Source organism: Dermochelys coriacea, chromosome 9, assembly GCF_009764565.3.
Source record: "Dermochelys coriacea isolate rDerCor1 chromosome 9, rDerCor1.pri.v4, whole genome shotgun sequence".
In the NCBI taxonomy this organism is placed as follows: Eukaryota; Metazoa; Chordata; order Testudines; family Dermochelyidae; genus Dermochelys; species Dermochelys coriacea.
Window position 1 is genome coordinate 65166419 of NC_050076.1, and position 25392 is coordinate 65191810.

Here is a 25392-nt window from a genome sequence, read left to right on the forward strand (position 1 = left end):
TTTCCCCATCTGAAGTTACAGTCTCCTGAGTGACATTTTAAGGTGCTTTCCATCTACAACACCCTGGCTGCCCATGAGGCTGCTCCACCCTCACAGACGGGTGTTCCTGCTGACAGTCACTAGATTAGCACTCTGCGGGACTGGAAGTGGGACAATGGCAGTGGAAGGCTCTCTGCTCTGGAACTCAGTCCCCAGAGAGATTGGGACCATGCACTTGCTAGAGGGTGTAAGAGAAACATGCTTTCTGGGGATTCGATGGGGCTGGAGTCTCAGCTCTGTACTGTATCACAGCGCTATTACTGGGGAGCCTGGCTGTTAATCTCCCCCCATCCTCCACTCCACAAACTATCTACCATTCAATGGAAATCCTTCTCAACAACACTATGGTTTTGTTATTAAAAACGTGACATGATCAGGTTAAAATATGTATTTTTAAAAACGTGATTGGGCTCTCTGAGCACCTATGCTCAATGGCATGCTAGAGCATGGAAACTGAAGAACGTTACCCTCTCATTTCCTTTGACCCATTTATTGTGGTTGTTTATTTTTGCATCTTTTACTCTGGACAATGTACGCTGGTCGGTTTCAGTGGTGCATCTCTAGTTAGTTTTACTTTGAGAAGCTCCAGCAGGGGCATGTCCTTATGTGGGCTGCAAGCATGGCATGGAAAAGTTTAAATCCAAACAAAACCCATGTGCCAGGCCTAAATGTCCTTTGAGAGCCTCAGCAAAGAAGGAGCCTCCATCAGCGCCACATCAACCTGTCGAGGGTTACTACCTGCTAAGTGGTATGAGATGATGCAAAAGTATGGCCAGTTTTAAGGAGTTCTGAATCACCCTCCTGGAGCCATGGGCTTGAGATTCAATTCCTGGCCATAGAGTCCGGTCACAAAAGGGTTTAAGATAAACCCCAAGCTGCCTCCATCCTGCTGTTTATGGGGGAGATTCTCAAAGATGCCTAAGCAACTTGGGAGCACAAGTCCCACCAAAAGACCATGGGACTTAATGCTCCTGAATGCTTTGTAGGTCCCTGTGCAAATCTCACCCCACATCACCACTGCCTACATTTAATCAACCTTAGCCTGGAACGCTGCTTGAAAGGTCATGGCAGCAGTTCACATCAGGGCTATAACTGCAGCCAATCAATATTACCCAAGAAACCCCCTGGGCCCTGCTTGTTAGCAGTATTCTCTTCATAAATGTCAGCTCCGTGGGTTGAGGACGGCATTTCATTCCCTGCGCTGAACACGCCATCAGCAAACAACACCTTTCCCTCTGGTTTTCATTCCTGGTGCATTGGCACTGGGGAGGCTGTTGGGGATGGTCAGCCAGACAGCTGATCGCTTGGCAGGGACACTGGTAGGCAGAAACCAGACCAGTGCATATTGCCTTCCAGACAAGGCTCTCGAGCTGTGCTCTAAATATCACAGCACGGGCTAATCTTCCCAATGTGCCTGTGAAGTAAACATTATTCCCACTTTACAGAGTGACAGAGGTCACAGTCCAAAACAGACTCTAGCCAGTGCTGGGCTGTAACCTGAAGACAACACGCCCTGTGTTTCCAGCACAGCGTTCAATGAGCTGCAAGTACAGTTTCAAAGATGAATTTCATGCAATTTTTTCTCTCTCAATAAGCATAATGCCAGCTCTAGCCCTGCATGCAGCCTTCTTTAGTCCTTCATTTCAAGCCCAGTTTATTGATCACCTTCATCCAAGTTAGAAAGCTAGTCCATAAAAGGCACACAGGGCCCAGTTCATCCAGAAACCTTGTACCTTGTGTTGCTATTTACACTTGTACAATAGGGGTGAAAAATAGTACCCTTGTGATTTCATAGTGCTTCACTTTGCACTGATGTAAATGACTACACAAGGTGCAAGGCTGAACTGGGCCCACAGAGAAGTCCTCCATCCTAAAAAGGAGCTGACCCCCCAGAGTAACTTGGAACAAACAAGTTAGTTCAGTTAAAAGAAAAGTCACACTAAACAATTTTGACAGTGGTTTTTTTTTAATAAATAATATTTTGGCACAGAAATATACCAAGTTTTACAGAGTACAAACCGCAGGGTTAATTACTGTGAATATTAGAGAGAGAGAGAGAGAGAGGAATAAATTCCCATCTATCTCCCTCTGTTCCTTTTCAGGCTCCGGCTACAGACCATATACACCTCTCAGCCCACTAAGGCCCACATGTGGAACACAGATCCAGAAGGAGAGAGAGACAACAAACAGTAGTGCAAGCATCTGCAAATAATGCAAGCGTGGCGCCTGGAACAGAAATAACATTTTCTCTAACCTTCAGTTTCCTGAGTCCACCTTTCTGCTGTCAGACGTTTTCCAGAACGAAGGAGAGAGAACACGGGATGTGCTTGGGCCAGAGGCAAACCTGGGACAGTTGAGAGGTATATGTAGTGACGGGAGTTTCCACCCAGCTGAAATATCCTTTCAGGTGCTCGTAGGGGGAGATTTGTGCTTGGTAACATTATAGGGATGGCAGTGCTGGACGTTTCAATACTAGCACAGTGAGACCACCACATCGGGGGGCTGCCAACAAGAAGGGGGGCACAAGGGAGAGAGCAGGAGCCCCCCTTGCTAAGCAGAGCTCCTTGCAATGAGGAATTCACCAGCAGGGTTGTAAAAGAGACAGTTGGAGGTGCAACTCAGAGAAGCAACCGGATTGCTTTCCAAGATGGCATGCAACAAGATTATGGGCAGTTTCGTTCCCTCAGTAATTCCTTTCATGCTTATCCTAAGTGTGAGCTGTGGGTCCTTGTACCAGTCAGGACATAAGTGCACTGTGCAACTCATGGACACAACACAAACATCACCAATAATCCATTTCTCCTCAAGAAAGTAACAGAGCTGAACCATTGTTCGGATCCAGTAATCAGCTACTTTTCCAAAGCAGCTTTGAAAAGGGGACATCTCCCAGTTAAATATCAGACCCTGCAAGACAGAATTAGCCTTCCAGTGTTATTAGCAACGCTGTGGATTCCTAAAAGCAAACAGAGTTTACTTTATGCCATTTGTGTACTGGATGCATTTCATGGCCACGCTGCCATGGGTCACTTTCTGATCACTGGTTTCAGAGTAGTCTGTATTTGCAAAAAGAAAAGGAGTCCTTGTGGCACCTTAGAGACTAACAAATTTATTTGAGCATAAGCTTTCATGATGCATCCGATGAAGTGAGCTGTAGCTCACGAAAGCTTATGCTCAAATAAATTTGTAAGTCTCTACGGTGCCACAAGTCCTCCTTTTCTTTCTGATCTTTGTCAGTTTCACTGTCTGGCTCCTCTGCCTTTGCACAATGTTGCAGCTTTTAGATTCACAGGACTGCAGAAGAGGTTTAAAGAGCTTGGGGAAGTTTGAGGCACAATGTTTTTGGTGGTTTCATTAAACATTTTGCTGGGGTTCCTCTTTGATTTTACAGTGCTCATTGTGCTTCTGTTTTTTGAAGAGAGGGGAAGAGAAGGAAAGAATTTGGAGTGAGGCAAAAGCCCACTGGGAAACAATAACAAAGGTGGTGTCAGTCAGAGAGCCAAATTCACAGCTGGTGTATGACAATGGAGTTGTGCCCTTGTAAGAGCAAGGAATTTGGTCCACGGTTTAATTAAGTTGCTCTCTGTAACTACTCATGATGTTCGGTTCTCAATGTTCTGACCCCAATAAAAAGTCAGGGAGTAAAACACAGATTTTTGAAAAAAAGATATTTAGAAAACCAAACATGATCAGTGCATCTGACACTGTTTGTTTCTTTAAAAAAAAAAATGCTGACAATATTCTGTGAAATCCAGGCCTTAGCCAAATCAGCCCACACCCTCAATTTCTGCACATTCCATGCATTCTGAAATTGGCCCAAGAACAGATATGAGGGAGCCGCATGGGAGCATGAAGTCCACTATTGCTGATGAAAGCTGGGCCAGGGAGTGTGCACTGCAACTCTAGAGAGTCTGACAACACGTTCTGGTTTTAAACTGGTAGCCCTATAGCCTCAAGTTCAACACAGCCCCTAGGGAAACCCCACAGATAATCCAATCCATGTCCACGCACCAAAGCACTCTTAAACCCATAAGGAGAAGAGTCCTCTGCAGACTGAGGAAGCTCAAAAGAAGCTGCAGAATCTTATAGGGAACTTTCCTAAGCTCCGCCCATTTATCTTGCACTGGATCGTTTGTACCTTGATCCAAGGACCTCAAAGCACTTTACATGCAATGAATTTAGCTTCACAACACCTCCACAAGCTACTGTCTGTCTGGAGGAGGAAACTGAAGCACAGACAGGGTAAGTGACTGTCCCAAGGTCACACACTGCCTCAGTGACAGGGCCAGAACCCAGACCTTCTAGCTCCCAGTCCTATGCCTTAACCACAATCTGCCCCACAACATACAGCCCCTGTATGTTTGTAATGTTTCATAGATCTCTTTACAGTTACAGGTGATCAAAAGTCCTAGGAAAGAGTGGAGATTTGACCTCCTGGCTGCATATAAAGCACAATGCTGTGAACATGGGATCTTCAACAGAGAGTCACATTTGTGAAGCTTGGTAGTGGCTTGTATCAAACACGCACCATGCAGAAAATGCCTCCTACCCATATGGCCAGCCCCAGCCTCTGGAGACATTGCCAGGGGTTGGGGAGGGGAAAGAGTCCACCAGCCCCGGCAACTTCCCGCACAGCACTTCCTGCTGAACAGAAACATCGCAAAGCACCTGAGCTGATGGCAGCACGGTTCAGTTGGCTAATTAGAGCGGCTGAGTGTCTAGGGGCTTCCTCTGAGTTATGGGCTGGACAGCACTGAGTTCCTCTTTCCCCCACTTTACTTCACAAGAGCATGTTCACCCACAATTCCCCTCCCCTTTCCCTTGTTCGTCTGCTCTCCCTTATCTGTGTCTTCTGCCTCCTCTAGCTCTGCCCTGCCAACTGTGTGAGCTCCAGAAGGCAGCAAGGGGCAGCACAAGACGCTGAGCAAGTCATGCTTGCCTTACCCTGGCAGGTGCACCAGGCCCTACGATCCCAAGTCAATTCACCCTGACCTCACAAAGCCCCAGGGATTCCCCTCTGCCTTAGCAGGTTCTGTACAGTAGCCTCAGCACAGATCACGCTATGGGCCTTGGAGACCAGTCTCACATCCTCACCTTGCAGAGCTGATGGTCCCGCAGAAGCAAAGCTGCAATGGACATGGGGAAGCACGTCTGGGGTGCAGGATGGCAGGGATGCTGCACTGCATCTGCCTCCAGCCTGGTGAGCATGTAGTTCAACGCATCCCTTTCTGCAGATAGTTCACAGACTGCACTGGTATAGGAAGCTGGAGCACGGTGGGTTGAGGAATGGGATGGAAAGACATCCTCTTTAACTGTGTCCAATTTGTGGGAGAGGCCCTGGCAGAGGTCTGGGAGGGGAACGGGGAAGGGTCAAGGAGGAAGAGGCATCCCCACACTTAAAGAAAGGGAAGAACCTTAAAAATCTGCCAGAACAATCTTTGATTTGGCGTCATGCAGGGCAAAAGGACAGACCACTGCCCACCTGCCTCAGCCACACACAGAGACAGGAGGCACAAGAGGACAATCCCAGCTCAACACCCTCACCCCCAATTGTTACAGAAGCACCGCTCACTAGAACAGATGTTACGAAAAGCAGTGATCAGTGAGACACAAACCCCAGTCCCCACCTCTAGAGACATTCTCTACACAGGCGCTAGCCCCCGGGATATTCCCCTTTGGAAATAAGATACAGGATCACAAAACATCTCCCTGGTTGCAGCCGCATCCCGCAGAAGATCACAACAATGCAGATGGGCAGAATGAGCAGAGAAGAGGGAGGAGGACGATATAAACTGCATCTGTTTCACTGATCCTGGTAACAGAGCTAGAGAGTGGATTTGTTTCACCCCTTGTGCAAAGCTGTACAGGGATCTCAAGTGTCTGACATTCACACACACCCCTGGCAAGAAACCAAGAAAAAATAAATCTTCCAAAGGCAAAATAAAGTATCAGTGCTAAACAAGTGAGCAGTGAAATAGCCAGGACCATCCCCTACCCTCTCACAGATAAAGATCCCACAGTCCAGATGCAGGGAAAAACAGGACCTCATCCAGACGTAGGAGCAACACGACTGCTGAGGCACAAACCATCATCAGCTCCACTGACGGATGTTGTAAGAAACATTGAAAAGGATCTGTTCGCTGGTCCCATGTTTATGGGCATCTCAGCGCCATGGATACCAGGGACAGTGTGTGCATATGCAGTGGGGCTGAGGTGGGCACCGAGGCAGCAATGTGGCTGTTTCAAACACAGGACGACAATATACTATTTTTTGGATTGAACACACCGCCGAGAACCCCCACAGGGCCAGCGACAATCTGCCACTCATCTCCTGCTGTTATGGCACTTATGGGAAAGGGCTGGCGGGGCCATTCTCTGTTCTCGCAGCCTGGCGCTCCACAGAGCACCCCTCCTCGCTTCTGTGAGTGCCATGTCGCATGGGCAGAGCTGCCTGTTTGGGGTGGGCAGGAAGCACCTCTTGCCCCTTGGGAAGGTTTTGTTCATGCTGCTCTGCTCTTCCCACTACAAAAAGAAATGGGGCTTTGCTGGGATACAGGGAGAGGAATTCCACTGCTGCGAGATCCCTTCACCCCAGTGATCATGGGCACCAAGGAACCTAACACAACCTGCCAGGGTGCCTCTCGGGGGCTGGTCTCTCTCCATGCAGAGCCTGTGCGAGCTGGATTGTGGCTGCAGGAAAGGGGGGATCTCCAGGGCTTGTGCCTTCTTGCATCGGTGGCTGCTCTCCACTGCACCCTAGCCTGGACTCTAGTGCCACCCTCCACCCCGTTAGGGACGGTTATTTTTGGTGAGCGAAGAAGGTAAGGCTTTTCTGTGATGGCATCGTCTAGTAAAAGTGAAAGAGAGAATTACACCAAAAGGAGGGTCCAGGCGCAGGGAGCTAGCGCCACTATTTGCCCAAGGCAGGGGCCGCTCCCACTATCTCTTCGTATTTGGGCGGTGGGTCATTGTAGGAGATGCTGGTTTCCTCGCCACTGCTGCTCTCCGGGTGCCCGGTCACCTCCTCGTAGGAAGGGGGAGGGGTGGCGCTAGACAGTCTGGAGAGGACTGAGACGGAATGCTCCGGCGGGTAAAGAGTGCCATCCAGCTGGGAGCTGCCTCCTGCTCTGCCATCAGCAGGCACCCTGCTGCCTGGCTCGCGCTGGGACTGGCCCTCCCCTTGGCTGTGAGATGTCTCTCGGTATACCATGACCCTGGGAAGGCTGCGGCCCGCTCGGTTGGCGAGGTAGCGGTTCTGGGCGTACGAGGGACGGTGGCGCGTGGCCTTCTGCAGCTGACACCTCCAGATGATGAACAGGGCAATGACTATGAGCAGAGCCACTCCCAGGAGAGGCACCACCACATACATGGCATCTGAGCGCTCTGTGCCCTGCCCGGGGTCCTTGACGGAGTAGACAGAGTTGGTGTATCCTTTCCAGAACTCCATCTGCAGAGGGGAACAAACCAGCACCAGTCACAGGCGTTCATATCAGAGCAGTGCCCCTCAGCTTGGGGGCCGAAGGAAGAGGGCACCCGCAAGGGGCTGCTCGCTTACATGCCCGACTTCCACTCTGTAGCTGAGGTAGAACTGTTCCGCCACCGCCTACTGGTTCCCCTCCAATGGAGCACAAACCTGGGAGCCAGTACCTGAGACATGGGAACCAGTGCACAGGTTTCTGGGCTCTCGCCCTGACAGCAGCAAGTGGCCAAATGAGAGGCTAAGGGCCCCTGTGCTAGCAACACCTCCTGTCCTGGTTAGACTGGGGGGCAGGGAGTGTGCCACAAGCACACGGTGGCAGTGCCAGCAATGCCTTGCCCACACCATGGCTCACAGTGCAAGGACACCTGGCAGGGAGATGGCGTTGCGTGGGACAGGTGAGCTGAGCTCAGGTTTCCTGCTGACATCCAGGGAACAAACCACCTCATGGACAGGGCAATCCGCTCTCTCTCCCCTCCATCTCCTTCATGCCTCCCTCAGGGCTCAAGCTATTCCATCTCCTCAGGCTCTGCTCCCCACAACCTCACCCCCCATGTACCGTTTTCTCCTTGTTTTCAAACACCTCCTTGACCTCCTCATAGCTGCAGATCTCCTCGATGCACTCTCGCTCGATAGTGCCTTGGCGGAACTCCTCCAGGAAGCTGTTGGCCCGGGGGAAGCGTTTGAGAACCGAGTGGGCATTCTTGGCCCCCAGGAACACTGAAACACACAACACAGAGAGGCGCTGAGGACTCCAACACATCCAGCCCCACCACAATCCAACGAGCGGCCTCTCGCTGCCACAGGGAACAGGCTACTACACAGGTGGCAGCTTTGGGTACCCAGCAGCACAGGTGCCCATTGGCTATGCTACACAGCCCAGTGCTAGAGTTCACCCACCCAGTCCCGCTAGCTAAAAGGGCACAACAGCCTACCAGACAGAGGGTAGAGCAGGCGCTGAGCAGCCCTTACAGGCTCTCCCGCTGCCTAGGATCAAGCTGGCCAGTGCTAGCGTGATGGAGCCAGACGGGAACCATGCGCTGGGCTGAGGGAGGACAATGGCAAGAGAGATTCACAAGTAGAGTTTTAATAGTTCCCACCCCCGCATCAGCAGAATGCAATGACCTTGGCAGTGCCATACCACAGCCCATCCCCCTCTCTCAACAGCCCTGAATGCTTCAAAGAGCGGGCGTGACTAGACTGAGGGGAAAACGTGCGAGTGCTACACCGGGCTGGTTGTAACTTCAGGCCCTCGGTGCTATTGTCTGTCCCACCCCTCTGCCCAAGCTAATTCCAGTGCTGTTGGGATGCGGGGGAGGAGATCAGAACCCACCCTGCAATCAACCCACACAATGCAGTGGTGATCACGGAGGGACTCTGGGCCACGTCCACTAAAAGCATTGACCAAGCTCCAGGGAGATCTTAGTCACACCTGAGGTATATTGTTCATGTTAAAACCCTGCCCTTTGGTTTGCTGCTCCCTGCATGTGACTGAGGGTCTCCTGTTGCAATATCACCCACCTGCAGTCTCCTGTCTAACGGCATTGGATACCTATGCAACACCCAATCTGGGCTGATCCAACCATCCTGTACCACCTGCCCTGGTTCCTTACAACAACACGTGCACTCAGTTCAATAGGCTGGGAACCACTGGCTGAATTAGAGGCAAAGCACCCATTGCAATAGGGGACCAGAGCACAACTGGTAGCGCTATGGCACTGCCCCATTTATGGCCACAACAGGAGGAGGCAGCCCCAGGGCACAGGGAAGAGGCATGGATGGAGGAACAGGAGCTCCTGAGGCAGAGAGTCTGAGCCCTCCAAAGGCAGGCTGCGTTGCCGGCAGCACCACCACTGCTCAGGAGAACCAAAGCGCCATGCGTCTATCTGCTGCCAGAACCAATGATGAGCAGGGACTCTCGGTTAAGAGGCACCACCATCCGAGGGAAGGAGATTGGGGCTTTTGCAGCCCTTCTCTACGTCATCGTCACAGCCTATGCTGCAGCTACATTATAGGCCAGCAGATTAGGCGGCATCTGCACCAGCGCTGACCCATGATAGCTGCAGCAGGGGATAATGCCAGTCTAAGTACCCATGGGCCAATGCACCTATGCTAGCTGTGCTCTCCCCCACTCCCCCCGCCCCTTATGCTGCATTACCAATCCCACGTTCCCAGTACACCACTGTAGGGTGGGAGACTCTAAAGGGCCTTCTGTGATCCCAGAGGGATTGTCGGAGATGAGGCCAAACTCCCATAGTTCCCCAGGAGTTGGCATTATTTCCAACTCCCTTTCTCAAACAGGCCAAGACAAACGCTCAGCTCAGGAATGGTTCCAGCTGGAGCTTTGGAGGAGCCATCCTGAGGTGCATCCGACAGCTGCTACAAGGTACAGAGAGCCCTGACAGCATCTGTGAAGAACCAGAGACCAATACCAGCAGTTCACGCAGCTTCGGCTGCAATGCTCATTCCCCTACCCCACCTGTGGCTGGATCTGTTCAGTACACAAGGATGACACTCCACAGATGAAATCTCACTTTGGGTCCACACCATGCCACAGACGGGGGACACCAAGTGGTTCAGGACCTGTGAGGAGTAGCAAGCAGCTGCAAAACTTCATACTAAGGAAGTACACTTTTCAGTGCAGTGGGTGTGGACTAGCCCCAGTGCGGAAGCACCAGCCCACAAGGAGGAGACAGCCAATCACCCTGCCGAAGAGTGGCGATTTCCCTGTGGAAGCTATCCACCCAGGACAGTTATTTCTCCCTTGGGTCCCAGTTTGGGGCTGGGAAGTCTCCAGCAGGTGCTAGTTTCAGACTCTCGCAATGGCATGGCATTCCATGCAGTAGCATGTGCTCAGAGCAGCCAAGGTGGCAAAGAGAATTCATGGATTTAAATAATCAGGGATCACACAAAGATCATGCAAACATACCCAGGGTGCTCAGAGCACACAGGAGAATGGTCAAACACTCTGGACAATTCCAGAAGAACAAAGGGGAACCCCACTCTCACTGAACGGCACAGGCAGTGATGGGGTCTCCATCCCCACAGCAGTTCAGGGTCACCCAGCAGGCCAACCAGTGCCTCAGTTCATGAAACCATTCCCAGATGGCACGAACCCAGAGACCTGTACCCAGGACAGTGCACATTTGGGAAACAAGGCCAGGTGGGTTACCAGTCATGACACTTCACTGACTACTGTAGCAATTATCTCTGCAATCACATGCATTTTGCAAAATCCATGTGAAAGCAAAGGCAAGGTCTCCTGTGCACAACGGAGTGAGAGGGCAGCGGGATTTGAAGCAACTTACACGCAGCCAAACTGTTACACATGAAGCAGTTGTTCATTAGCACAGCCTGCGATTTGCCCAGATAATAAGTGCTCTGTGCACACACTTTCTAACTAATGGCAGGACTTAGAAGAAGGATCATGTGAGCAGTTAACTAAAAACGTTACCTTGTCTTTAACTAGGAGTCATTTGTTGCTATATTGGTGGCAGGTTTCTCCTTATGTTTTCATGTGACCTTCATTTTTCCTACTCTCAACTGGTATGGTGAATGGTTTTATGGAGTATACTGCTCCAGAGGCATTGATGTGTATTAGCAATTACTGCTATGACATGCCACCATCTTTTGGTCATGATGGGATACACTTGATGGGTTACTGCATTTACTTTTTTCCCTGTGGTTTATTAATATTTGCTCTGGTGAGGGAGTTTATGGAAGAGAGAACTGCTGTTGTATGGATTGTGACACTGGCAGATCAGGTGGCAGCTCATGCCAACGTCCCCATGTCTCAACTGATCACTGAAAAATACACAGCTGGAAGCAGTCTGGCTCACCTGTGTGTTAGTGTTATTAAAATAGGTATGAGAATTTAACAACATGTTTAGCCTTTACAGATTGCTTGTGAGTTGCTGCATGCATTAATCTCACCTTAAAATATGGGATACAGACGCTGCAAGTAATATTTAAGCATTTGTATTGTAAACTTCTGTGATGCTGTAAATCACCATACAAGAGAGACATTAACTAGTGTAAAGTGCTAGTCACCAACAGAAGGTGTTACGTCCTGGCCAAGAGGAAGGCCCATCAACATCAGATGGACTATTGTAGAACATTAAAGAGAACAAAAGACATTTGTTGCTCTGCTCTTCCTCCCACCACAAAGATGAGTCATGCAAGTGGATTGCTCCCATCAGCTGAGTTCACAACTCAGAGCACAAAGAATCATAGGACTGGAAGGGACCTTGAGAGGTCATCCAGTCCAGTCCCCTGCATGGAGAGACAGGAAAAAAAAAAACACTTAATAAAGAACTGGATCTCTATGATGCTTGGACTCTGGGGGGCAAGATTTTCTATGCATAAGCAAAAGATCCCCAGAGCTTAGTCCAGGTTAGCCCTAAAGGACATATAGAGCTTGCTTTTTATAGAAGCTTTTACCTCTTGAAACTTAAGATTGTAACTCATTTGTATATTTATATTTACCTGCTTGAATCTTGTAAATAACTCATTTCCTTTTCTATTTACTAAATCTTTAAATAGTTTATTATAGGATTGGTTACAAGTGTTGTCTTCAGTGTGAGATCTAAGGTGCAACTGATATCAGTATATAACATGACTCCATGTTAAGGCTGTTACAGAGCCGGAGTTTACACTTAATAGTTGGTGAAATCCAAGTATAGAACTCGCAGGCAATTTGGGGTTTGTGCCCTGGTTCTTAGCAGTCTGCCCTGAGGTTGGTAGTCATGCTCCTGAGTCACCGCAGACAGCTCGACATGGATAATAAAGAACAATATGAAAGATGTGAATTACAATGACTTCTCCAGAATCTACTTTATTACACAAAGATGCAGGCCAGTTGCAATACTAGACCAGAGTAACATATTTACAAAAACAATGGGAATGGAGAGACTATTTTACAGTCATCAAGTGCATCTTGCTGGGGCCCCAGCTTTCATTTCTTCAGTCTTTGTGAAGGAATTTCATGGGGAATGGCTGTGAGGGAGCTGTCCTGAGAGGAGCACTGGACAGCTTAGCAGGGATGTATTGAGCAGATGATGCAGGGATCGGTTGCTGGGTCAGCTTTGGCTGTCATCTGCTCTTCAGCCTTCACGCACTGGGTGAAGATTTCATAATGGAGCTGTCTATCCTCAAGTCATTTCCTATCTTTCTGGAAATAGCCTGGCACTAGCTCCTCGGCCTCCTGCCTTGACGCATCCAGTCTTTCAGAAGCGCATCTCACTTCCTCCTCCTTGCACTGGAACACTCGCTCCGATCTCCTTTGAGTTTCCCTCTGTGTTTCCTGAAGTGACAAGCCTGTTCCTGCTTTTCCTGGACCTCAGGTTTTCCAGCCTTTCCAACACTGTGCCACCTGGCCTGTTCCCTGCTCTGGGACATCCACGGTGCTGTACTGGCGTCTACAATGAAAAGAAACAAATAAGAGAAATTAGACTTGAAATTAGACGAAGGTTTCTAACCATCAGAGGAGTGAAGTTTTGGAATAGCCTTCCAAGGGAAGCAGTGGGGGCAAAAGATCTATCTGGTTTTAAGATTCTACTCGATAAGTTTATGGAGGAGATGGGATATGGTGGGTATGATGGGATAATGTGATTTTGGTAAGTAATTGATCTTTAAATATTATGGGTAAATAGGACTAATCCCCTGAGATGGGATATTAGATGGATGTGATCTGAGTTACCCAGGAAAGAATTTTCTGTAGTATCTGGCTGGTGAATCTTGCCCATATGCTCAGGGTTTAGCTGATTGCCATATTTGGGGTCGGGAAGGAATTTTCCTCCAGGGCAGATTGGAGAGGCCCTGGAGGTTTTTCGCCTTCCTCTGTAGCATAGGGCATGGGTGACTTGAGGGAGGCTTCTCTGCTTCTTGAAGTCTTTAAACCATGATTTGAGGACTTCAATAGCTCAGACATAGGTGAGGTTTTTCGTAGGAGTGGGTGGGTGAGATTCTGTGGCCTGCGCTGTGCAGGAGGTCGGACTAGATGATCAGAATGGTCCCTTCTGACCTTAGTATCTATGAATCTATGAAGAGCTTCAATAAGGGAATCAAAAGCTCAATCATTCCTTGGATCATTAAGGAACGCAATGGAAGTCATTGTTCTAGCTCCATTTTGAATGCCAGTGTCTCCAGAAAGGCTTTCCTTGGACTGAAGCCCGCAAGGACCCCTTAGAATTCACAATTGTTACAAGAAGGGTGGAGATGCTAAATCATTGGAACGAAGGACAAGGAAGGAACGGGGAGCTACTGACAGTCAGTATAACCACACAGTCAAAGGCTACTTATCAGGCAAACAGGAGCCTCAGAGACATGTCCGTGCCGATGGCCCCAGCAAGAGTGAGCAAGGGACATCAGAGCGAGGTGGGAGGTTGGTAGGTTAGCCCTGGAGTCACACTGGGGGACAGGCTCAGAGAAGGCAGGGGTTGCATGAGCTTCTACAGCGTGAGTGGGCAAACATTTTGGCCCGAGGGCCACATCTGGGTGGGGAAATTGTATGCAGTACCATGAATATAGGGCTGGGGCAGGTGGTTGGGGTGCAGGAGGGAGTGTGGGGTGTGGGACGGGATGCAGTGTGGAGGAAGGGGCTCAGGACAAGGAGTTGGGGTGCAGGAGGGGTGAGGGTACAGAAGGGGGCTCAGAGCAGGGATTTGGGGTGCAGGAGGAGGTGCAGAGTTTGAGAGAGGGTTGGGGTGTGGGATGCAGGAGGGGTGCGGGGTGTGGGCTCTGACCCGGCACTGCTTACCTCAAGCGGCTCTGGGGTGGCAGCAGCGCGGCTAAGGCAGGCTCCCTGCCAGCCCTGGCCCTGCACCATTCCTGGAAGTGGTCAGTATGTCTGGCAGTAGCTCCTGGGGGTGTGGTAGGGCAGGCAGTTCTGCCATGTGCTGCCCTCGCCTGCGGGTACCACCTCCCGCCCAAAGCTCCCATTGGCCACGGTTCCCCATTCCCGTCCAATGGGAGCTGCGGGGCGCGGTGACTGCAGGTGAGGGCACTGCATGGAGCCCTCTGCCCCTCCCCTCCCCAGGGACCACAGGGATGTGGTACCGGCTGCTTCCGGGAGTGGCACAGGGCCAGGGCAGGCAGGGAGCCTGCCTTAGCCCTGCTGCGCCACAGAGCTGGCAATCCCGCGGGCCGGACCGAAAGCCCCGATGGACCGGATCCAGCCCACAGGCCGTAGTTTGCCCTCCCCTATTCTACAGGGTAAAGGGGAATAAGCATTGCCTCCAAACTGGATGGGAGGTGCGGGGGGTAGAGATTTTCAAAGGCACTAAGACCAGTGAGCCCCAGTGACTGTCAACAGCAGAGTGTGCCCTGAAGATCTCCCTCTGTACACTGGAGCACAAGCATGACAAAAGATTTACAGACACAAAGGAATAAGGATTACGGTTAATTGGTATCCACGGTAGATTTCTTTCAATGCATTCAGCGCCTGACAGCAGGTAAGATAAACAGTAATTATCCTGGCAGCTCCCATGGCCTGTGTTAGCTCTACATCACTTTGATATCAAAATATGCCAATGACTGTCTTTCATGCATTAATCAGACAGAATGGCACATGATTGAGGCCAGATAAGAGCAGCATGCTAATTGGGTGCCATGGCCCAGGGACCAACAGATGCAGTGCCACAAACGTTTGGCCACAGCAGACAAGAGGTAGCTTTCTGCCACCAAGTTCTTATTTGTAGGCTTAAGCTGCAGTTTGTGTTATTTTGTTTTCTCCCCTTACTTCGCCAGCTTCGAGTCCAAGCAGATGGCATTGCTCAGCGGCTGCTGGGTATGGCCACCCTAACAGTGAACGTGGCTCATATGGCCAGAAAGGCATTGGGCAGGGTTACTGGGGAATTATTGGGGAAGGGCTTGGTAACTGTGGAGCCAGGGATGGGATGGCAGGGCAGGGGGAGAGGTGGGCCCTTCCACCCTTGTCCGAGGTGACAAGTGCCTTTTAAAAAGCACTAATGGCAGCATCCATAAGAAGCCACTCTTCCCCCTGCACCTGCCCTCAGCCTCCCCACTGGCACAATATATATAACAAAGAGCTGCGTACCTGGCACAGAGTAGCCCTCGTCCCCCGGCTCTTCCTGCTGGCTCAGCTCGACCGCTGTCTCCACTGTCAGGTCAGGATCCTGGCATGCCCCAAGCAGATCCCAAGATCCCAGCAAGATCCCTGGCCTCTCCCAGTCTGGCTTCAGAACCAGGGCTATCCTCAGCTCCCAGCGGAGCATTGAACGCAGCCTCTGTGCCACGCAGCAGCACATCAGGTTGCACACAAGAGCGAGCAGGGAGGATTCAGAGTAGCTCTTTAAAGATCAAACATGCTTTTTCCACCCTGCTATCGTTGTCCCAGCTTTATCGTGCTGAGCAATCAGGCCCTCAATATTGTCACAGCACAGCTCGCTAGTCCAAGCAGCGGCCATTGCAGTGGGTTACTTGGCTGTTCGCTTACACAGCAACTGCAGGGCCTGGGTCACCTCCCCTTCCCAGCTAGTCACCAATGCCCACAGCACTCTCAGATCTGTCCCTACCATACTCCCAGGAGCCATGCTGGTGGCTGGAGCAGAACAAAGTCAAATTACTGCTGAAGAAGTGGGTTGTTGTGAACACGGTGCACAAATGAGCACCACCACCTGGGCAGCACAGGTAACAGGCCCCCAGCCAAATGGCCCCAGCATAGAAAGCAGACCAGGCAAGCTGCCTAAGCAGTGACCAGTCACTGTGGGTAGGGCAGAGCAGCACCCTGTGCGTGACTGGGGCTATTAGGCCAGCAATCTGTGCCCACTCTGGCTTGATAAGGTGGTGAGAGCAAGGCTGAGCCAAATGGTGGCATAACTGAAAATGCAGTTGGGTGGGGGTGCCTGGTGTGTTACAGGCATGTGAGAGGGACCAGCAATTAACCCAAATGTTCTACTGTACACCAGGCTCTGACTCTGCAGCCTGGGAACACACAGTGAAGAGATGTGCAGGAAGAGACAGAGCCGTGCCTCAAGCCTCTGATCCTAGGAGGGGCCATGACACTGCCCCACTCTGAGACCCAAGGCAACACAGACTATTCCCTACCCTCTTCTCAAAGAGGAGGCTGGCAGCCCTTTCCCCCACCATATGCAAGAGACCCATCCCCCAACACCCCTTGCTCCAGAAGAGGTGAAGACACCATGTTCGCCCCTCCCTGCCCTTGAGACCCTCGTTGGGAAATACTTACTTGCCATGCTGCCTTGCTCAGATACTCAGGGCTTTCACCTACCTGTTGGGAAGAAAATGGGAGAGTCATGGAGGGCTCAAAGCCACAGGCCGTGGTTCCAAGCCCTTGGTCACACCAGTAGCAGGGACTGATCCATGGGGAAAGATGGCTTTTTCTGGAGCCTAGGCAGCCTGCTGCAGATCCCAGCTGAACTCTATATACCCATCATCTTTACAGGAAACCATGACCCACCCAATACTGCCTCCAGGTTCCTTTGGTACCCACCACATGTCGCAGAATGGCAGCTGGCCCTCGCCAGCTCATCCCACCCGCTTTCAGCCCTCTCACCCCACATGTCCATCTGGCTGCCCCAAGATCCCCTGGCTTCAAGACAGAGCATATCAGTGTCTCTGCATAACTCCCGAGTACCCAAGAGGCAGGCCACAAGGCCTACAGGGATTCCCATCAGTCAGCTCAGGACATCTTTGTCTCTCAGTGAGCAATGTGCCCCACTTCAGTAGGAGGGGGTAAAAACATCCCCATGGCTTCTGCTCCATCACATCATGCAGGAGAGATGTAGCACACTCAGTCCCCACATATTAACTGGCTGCTTCATATCATCTAGCCTCAGGCTGGTGGGCGAGAGGCCTAGAACATGCAGGCTTGCAAAGTGCTTTACAACCTCTCCCCACCGCAGGAGACTTTAAAGTTCACTGCCAGGCTACGTCCAACTTCTGCTGCCCTAACATTAACTACCCCTCGCTCCAAGGCCAGCGCCTCTTACGTGGCCAGGAAAGCTCTGCCAGCCAGTCTAAACCTACAGTGTGCACTTAGGAGCCTTACTGGTCTGAGAACTTAAAACCTGATCCTGCAACCTGTGGAGGCCAGGCCTACACCACAAAGTTTTCCTGGAATAGTTACATTGGGGTGTGAAAACACAGCTAGGCTGCCAAAAACCTTCATGTAGATGCTGCCAGCATGAGTCCTTTTACCAGTATAGCTCATGTCGTTTGGGCTGGTGGTTCAACCATACCAGCAAAAGATCTCTTTATACCGCTTTTCCTCTAGGCGGCTCTACTGGCATAGCTACTGGTATAGCCTCACTCATGTAGGCTGCTTGGGGTGTTCTCAGCTCCCTAAGGCAATAGGAATTGAGGATGCTCAACCACCTCACAGGATCAGGCCCTTGAAGAAGAGAGTTTGGACACCTGGGTGCATACAGAACAGTGTCCGTAAAATGAAAGATGAGTTAGATGGCCAGGAGCCCAGAGCCAAGCCAGAGGGTGAGAAACAAACAAGATTTCTTCACCCAGAGGTGCCAGATCAAAGCCGATCTCCACAGCACACAGATACTGTACTACAGGCTTGAAAACTGCACCTGGCACCTGCTAACTTTAGGGAGAATACGCCAACCACCTGAAGGAAGAAACACTCACAGAACGTAAGCTGTTTGGGTTTGTACAGCACCTGGCACATAGGGGCCTCAGTAATGGACCAGGGCCCAAAGCATCACTTCAATACAAGTTGAGTAACAGTAATATAGTAATAGTATCCCCACCTGCTAAAAAAAGAGGGTGCTGGAAAGCACTGCTTAGAGGGATCGAGCAGCCTGCTACTCTATCCTTCCCCCACCTCCCGGCTACTGCTACTCTACCCATGCCCCTCAACAGCCTCCAATGTATTTATTTTTGAGCCCTTCCCCTCCATGAACTGTTCCAGTGGATGCTTCTGCTGTTCACAGCTTTCCCACATAGCTGCAGAATGACAACTGTTGACTGTTTCACTGCTTCTCAACCTACTGAATAGCAGCAGCGCAAATGAGAAAAGTTCCATTAATGCTGGACGGCAAAACTAACAGCACAGCAGTGGTACTACAGCTGTCTGCAAACTCAGGAAGGCAATACTACATTTGGAAGATTAACTTGCTGTAAACAATGTAATCACATTATGCAGAAGTCTCTGGTGTCCCTCCACACACACGAGCAATTTCCTATTCACCAGTGACAAGAGGATCCTTCAGACTCTATTCCACCACCTCCCTATCGTGCTCTGCTAGCCAGCTCAAGCCCATGATGCATTGTTACAGGAATTCCCCAGCTTTTCTCCCCCCCAATCTCAGGTCTGCACAGCAGAACCCAATTCCACCCAGGGGCTCTAGTGACACTGCAAACCAGAGAGGTAAAAAGATTCTCACCAGACTTTACTTTTATTATTGGGGGGGGAAGGGGGAAGAGGAGAAACAACAAGAAATAAAAGCTACACTAGTCTGAGGTCCAGGATTTACAATACTCAGATCTAGATCAGTCCTTACATAGTTCAGCAACAGTTTCTAAGCCCAGTTACTTTACTCACGAGTGCTAGAAATAAAACTCACGTCTCTTCAAAACCCAGGAACCGAAGGCTTCCAGTAACAGCAGTTTTTTCTTACCCCAACAGGGCAGGGAGTAGTGAATCTTGCACACAACCTCTTTTTGGCCATTACTAACATTTCTATCCATCAACACCACAACTATGTCTTACATGATTTTAGAAGCTGTTGTATCAAGAATGGTTAGACACAGAAAATAAGTCGTCTGTAGCCATATGGAATGCATATTTCGATGGCCTAAAGCATTCTCTAGCAGTCTGTGAAATATTGACTGCAAAATACATGCTGGAATTAAAGTGGGGATGAAGGAAAAAAGCAAGATAGCAGACTAAAATCAGGTTATCTCACATTCCACCAGGGGCTAGGAAGACAGACTGGACCAATACAGATGCTTTCAACACCAGATATTTTTTCTAAGCTCTGGTTAGCCCAATAAAGGAAACTTCAGTCCCTAAAACATTGATGTAACACAGGTCGAGAACTTGTAACTATAACGTGGTCAGTTGCATTGGCTATAATCAGAGGTTGCTTTGCTCTGGCTAATTTTTGCTTATGTTCGGTTTCATTAAGAAATAAAGATTTACGTGACAACAGGAGAGGGTTACACACAAACCCTTAAAAGGGACAAGGTCTACAATCATTAATTTATCCTCACACAAGTCAGTGACAAGAGCTGGGATTAGAAATCAGGAATCCTGGCTCATTAGGCCACATGGTGTCTCATGGCGTACACCCCTCTTGCGAGAGGACACATTTCAGGGGGCAGGGGTATGTGTGTGTGGGGGGGGGATCATTTTAAGAAGAGTTGATATTTTAAGCTTAATTATAAGCTTGAGGCCAGGCTGGTAATTCTTGAATTATGCATGCAAAGGGCCATCTGATGGGATGCAGGTCATGTGAGGAAGATGAGTATATTCCTAACACGAAGGAGTAAGGCTATTTAATCCAATGGAAAAACAACCTGGTAGATATGAACTTCAATATTCATGTGTATACTATACACGATTGACGTGCATGTATCATAGCAGCAAGTGACTTAGATTATATAGAAATGCATTTATATTCTGGGCATGTATTTCACATTTCTGAACACAGCAGCATTATAGGCACCCATACAAAACACAGGATCTGGAACACAAAATACTCCACCTCAAAGGACACTGAAGAGTTAATTTTTTCTGCCTAAGGATGACAAAAAGCTAAGGAATCCAAACCCAGAACCCAGCCTCAAAGCCCACCCGATCAGTTCCCCTCCCTCCTTCTCTAAACAGTGTTTTCCTCCTCTATAAATACACCATCAATAGGAGGTTGCCATGGCAATGGTGAGGAGGCGTGAGGGATACAGCAATGGGGATGCTGATGCAGTCACACATTCGTGTCTTTCAGACCTGGCAACCCCCGGGCTCCCCCTACCCAACGATGATGCTGAAGGAGGAAACTGTGCTGGTAGAATATGGTGTCCTCCACCTCTAGCAATACAGGCAGACTCTGCGTAGGTGTGTGGTCTGAGGGAAGGATGTATGCAGAGAGAGAGGTTAGCCAGAACCCCCGATCTTCTTGCCAGCGCAGGAGCGGGTTGCGGGATTCCGTAAAACCACTGACATGTGGTGGCACGTCGGGAGGCTGCCGGATTGTTGGGCATCATACCGCCAAGGATGCCAGCTGCTTTGCAAGTTCTAAGAACTATTTTTGTTTTCAAAGCCAAGATCAACACATTGGGGAAGGCTCCACAGGCTCCAATTCCCAGAGACCACAAAGCCCCACAGTGGCCAGGATGCCATCCCACAAACCAACCCACAAACCCTCAATGGGACCAGAATTCGTCCCCACAAACCAATCCTAAAACTCACCAGGTTTGGAGTGGTATGCTCGCAAACAACTGTGCAAGCTGATACGTACCAGCGAGGCACGCTCCAGCCTCAGCCCCCTGGACCTGCCCCGAATCCCACAGTAGCCCCAGTGAACACACCTTCCCCCACAGTCCACAGCACCCACACACCCTAGCAGATACTTTCCCAGCTCCCTGGAGTTTAGCATTCAAGTACCGATTCGTTTCACTCTTCCCTCCGTTGCCATCTGTGCTTCCCCTCTCCCCCATCCATCCCAACCCCTCTTTCCTTCCCTACCACTTCCCTGACATTCCTGCCTCCCTCCTGATTCCCAAAGGCGGACTCAACCCCCTTTCTCTCTACTCCAATGCCCAAAGCCCCAAGCCCACCCTCTCCCTCAATCCCAGCACCATCCCTCTTCTAGCACACCCCTCAGCCTTCCACCAGTCTCTACTGCACCCCCAATTCCCACAGCCCTGGGTTGTCTCCAGCTCCCAAAAAGTCATACTACTTCACACTACCCTACCTCCTCCTGCCCCATTTCTTCCCCTCTTCCCCTCCACTCCCCACAGTGCCCCCACCCCAGACATCTATCTCATTCTTCCTCCAGCCCCTTCCACATACCCACTCCTCTATCCACCCCCCCATCCCTATGGGCCCCCTCCCCTTCCCTGCTCCTCTATCCACCCCCCCATCCCTATGGGCCCGCTCCCCCTCCCTGCTCCTCTATCCACCCCCCCATCCCTATGGGCCCGCTCCCCCTCCCTGCTCCTCTATCCACCCCCCCATCCCTATGGGCCCCCTCCCCCTCCCTGCTCCTCTATCCACCCCCCCATCCCTATGGGCCCCTCCCCCTCCCTGCTCCTCTATCCACCCCCCCATCCCTATGGGCCCCCTCCCCCTCCCTGCTCCTCTATCCACCCCCCCATCCCTATGGGCCCCCTCCCCCTCCCTGCTCCTCTATCCACCCCCCCATCCCTATGGGCCCCCTCCCCCTCCCTGCTCCTCTATCCACCCCCCCATCCCTATGGGCCCCCTCCCCCTCCCTGCTCCTCTATCCACCCCCCCATCCCTATGGGCCCCCTCCCCCTCCCTGCTCCTCTATCCACCCCCCCATCCCTATGGGCCCACTCCCACTACCCTCTCCTCTTCCTTTCCTCTAGCCTCCTGGCTCTTCCTCTCCATCTCCCGCTATTTCCCCATCCACTACCCTCCCCAAACTCCCTCTCCTCTCATTCCCCTGCCCCATAGTCCTCCCCTCTGTCCTAGCCCTATGCACCCTAAACACCCACCCCTTGTCCCCTCCCCATCACCCATCTACCCCCTACCCCTCCCCATCCACCCCTCACCCCTGCCCCTTCTCCCCTCCCCTCCCCATCACCCATCTACCCCCTACCCCTCCCCATCCACCCCTCAGCCCTGCCCCTTCTCCCCTCCCCTCCCCATCACCCATCTACCCCCTACCCCTCCCCATCCACCCCTCACCCCTGCCCCTTCTCCCCTCCCCTCCCCATCACCCATCTACCCCCTACCCCTCCCCATCCACCCCTCAGCCCTGCCCCTTCTCCCCTCCCCTCCCCATCACCCATCTACCCCCTACCCCTCCCCATCCACCCCTCAGCCCTGCCCCTTCTCCCCTCCCCATCCACCCCTCCTTGTACCTCCCATTCCCCCCTCCCCTTGCCCTAGTCCCCTCCCCCCAGTACCTCATGCCCGCCGCAGCTCCGGGCTCCCCGCACGCGCACACACAGAGCCGACGGCTCCCCGCCCGCCCGGCACAGCCCAAGCCTGCAGCCACCAGTGTCCACCCGCGGACAAGGGGCAGGGCGGGGCTGAGCCGCCCTCTCTGTCCAATCACAGAGCGGGGGCGGAGCTGGCAGAAGTCTATGGCCAATCATTCAGCCGCTAAGGCGTGAGCATGCCATCTAATCTGCCCAATCACAAAAAGGGAAGGGAGGGCCGCGTCTCCCGCCGTGACCAATCGGCGTGACAAGGGCGAGCCTTGCCGCCCGCTGTGTCCACTCAGAGGGCAGCCTTTGAAGGAAGGGCCGTCCCATTTCTGGGTTTGAAGGCCATTGCGCCGCAAGGTGCTCTGGGAGTTGTAGTCCTAATGGATGGGTCGTGCCAGGCCGCTGCAGGGGGTGGGCACGAAGCTGTGGGAGGTGTCTCCGCTCGCTGCGGCTCTGATGCGCCCCTCACCGCAGTGTCTGGGCCCATCGCACCAAGCCAGGGCCTTGTTGTGTGTGGCTGCAGCGAGACCTGGCTCCACCATGCATGTTCAGCCACAATTCTCCACTTGCCCCAGACTTGGAAGGAAGTTCCTCCCAGTGGAGCCCTGCCAAGCCAGAGAGCTGCTGGGGTCATGGGGAAGGGTCCCTTTGCTATAGGTCAAGGCTGAGATCCCAACCCTGTTATGCCAGGTGCTGTACCCACACATAGTAAGGGACAGGCCCTATCCAGAGAGCTCACAGTCCACACGGACAGGGCAGTTAAAGATATGGGATGAGATGGGCCAGGCTTCACCCTGCTGATAGGTAGTAGCACATCCCACTGCCTCTCTGACCCCAAAGCATTGTTGGTGCTGCTGCTAACAACAACAGAAAAGGGCTCAGACCAAACACTTCCAAGCTGCAAAAGTTGATCCCAGCACCACATGTTGCAGCGTATAAATAACTAAAATGATGATGACTGATGATGCTCTGCACTTCTACAGTATCTGTCATCTAAGGCTCTTACAACAACATCAGGGAGGGAATGGGGATAAACTGGCCACAGATAAACTTAGGCTGCAAATTAGAAGGCTTCTAATCATCACATGAGGGAAGTTCCAGAACAGCGTCCCAATGAGGACTAGTTTTAAAATGGAGCTTGGTATATTTATGAACAGGATAATATGAAAGAGCTGCCTGCGATAGCATGGGACTGGACCTGATGACCAAGGAGGTTCCTTCCATTGGTTGCCTGAGGTTTGCCTCTTGTCCAGGTTTTCCCAGGATCATCCCTTGTTTGAGGTAGCTGTCCTGGGAAAATCTATAAGGGATCTCAGTACACTTTGGTAGCTGTCTAGGTTTATGGGTTTGGTCTCCAAATCATCCCTGATGTCCTGTTTTTTGTACTTCAGAGGAGCCAACCCTACCCATCCTTTGTTCCTAACACCGCACAAACAGCCATTCACTCATGGCACAGGAGTCACATAAGACCCAGCTTGATTCTCAGACTTTAGGTGGACTGGAGACTAGAGTGCAGGAAATTTGGGTGGGGAGAAGGGATTCTCTTTTTGACATATAAAATGAGACCCTTACTATGGGAGTGCAGGAGGAGGGGTCCACACAACTGTAGCTAAGAAACATTAATTTAAAGGAGAACAGCAAAGTGCTGTTTAAATTGAGGATATAGGTGATTGATGCATAATATGGAGAGCATAAGCTATCTATTAGCTAGAAATCAACATTTTTCCTAGCTGAATCAAACTGAGAGGGGATCCATGCTCTTAAATGACAGAAAGAAAGGTCTGTGGTCTCGAACGGGCTTTGCCAACTCAAGAAATAGCTCAAGAGGTTCACATAATCTCCAACTCTACAGTAAAGTGCAACACGCCTAATGTCCACCAGGTGTCAGTAGCTGCTAATATTTTAGAAAGGCCTGACAGCACAGTAATTAGGATGGGTATCAATTAGAGGTCCTGGAGTTTTCATTACAGTTTACAAGTAGCATACAATTTTGTTTGGAGGCTGTGTTTTAGAACTGGGACCCTTATAACAATAATAATACCTATAAGAACATAAGAATGGGCATATTGGGTCAGATCTATGGTCCATCTAGCCCAGTATCCTGTCTTCCAACAGTGGCCAGTGCCAGCTGCTTCAGAGGGAATGAACAGAACAGGGCAATTATTGAGTGATCCATCCCCTGTCGTCCAGTCCCAGCTTCTGGCAACCAGAGGCTTGGAGATCTGAGAGTCAAGCTGGGTTCTTCCTGGCTCATGGATCCCCAGCAGGATTAAAGATTCTGCCGCTGGAACGTAGCTGACAATGGCATGGATGATCCTTAAGCCAGAACAGATTCAGAGCTAGGATGGCTCTGCAGGGCTGCCCATAAAAGCTCATTTCTGTCCACAGAGGCAGCAGCTATGACTCGGGAAGGGCTGACACCTGAACTTGTACCAAAACTACAACCCTGCCTTGGAGTCCCACCTCTTGTTATTTCAGTGTAGGTCTGTGGATGGACACCTTTTCACCTGTTCTGATTCGCTCCTGACTTCAGCACACTCAGAAGAAGGCACTTGGACTCTGGGATAAGAGCATCCCTCCCTAGGGTTTGTCTACATGGACATTGCACCAGTCAAACTGGTGGGGTCACATTGCAGCCACTTTTAGTTAAGCTGCTGCAAATGCATGCATGGGCCTAGCGTTGGGCATCCTCAGCGGACATTACCCTCATCCCCTCTATGAGCCGGCTCACTCACCACAAGAGCCAGCCTGAAAGAGGGGCAGGT

At 51.1% G+C, this 25392-nt stretch overlaps 1 protein-coding gene across 1 annotated transcript; it reads right to left on the reverse strand.

The window, feature by feature from the left end:
- Window positions 1–1995: 1995 nt before the first annotated feature.
- PRRG3 (proline rich and Gla domain 3) lies at window positions 1996–22734 on the reverse strand. The gene is made up of 4 exons (XM_038415640.2): window positions 22604–22734; window positions 16722–16763; window positions 8073–8233; window positions 1996–7483 (listed from the first exon to the last, which is right to left on the reverse strand). Exons 2-4 carry the CDS (start codon window positions 16726–16728, stop codon window positions 6947–6949), a joined length of 705 nt encoding a protein of 234 aa, XP_038271568.1. The 5' UTR covers window positions 16729–16763; window positions 22604–22734; the 3' UTR covers window positions 1996–6946.
- Between the last annotated feature and the right edge of the window lie 2658 nt (window positions 22735–25392).

Excerpts from the sequence above, each read along its gene's own strand:
- PRRG3 (XM_038415640.2), bottom strand. Across the intron at positions 7,484-8,072 it reads TTGAAAACAAGGAGAAAACG|ATGGAGTTCTGGAAAGGATA; the intron begins GTACATGGGGGG and ends TCCCCTCTGCAG.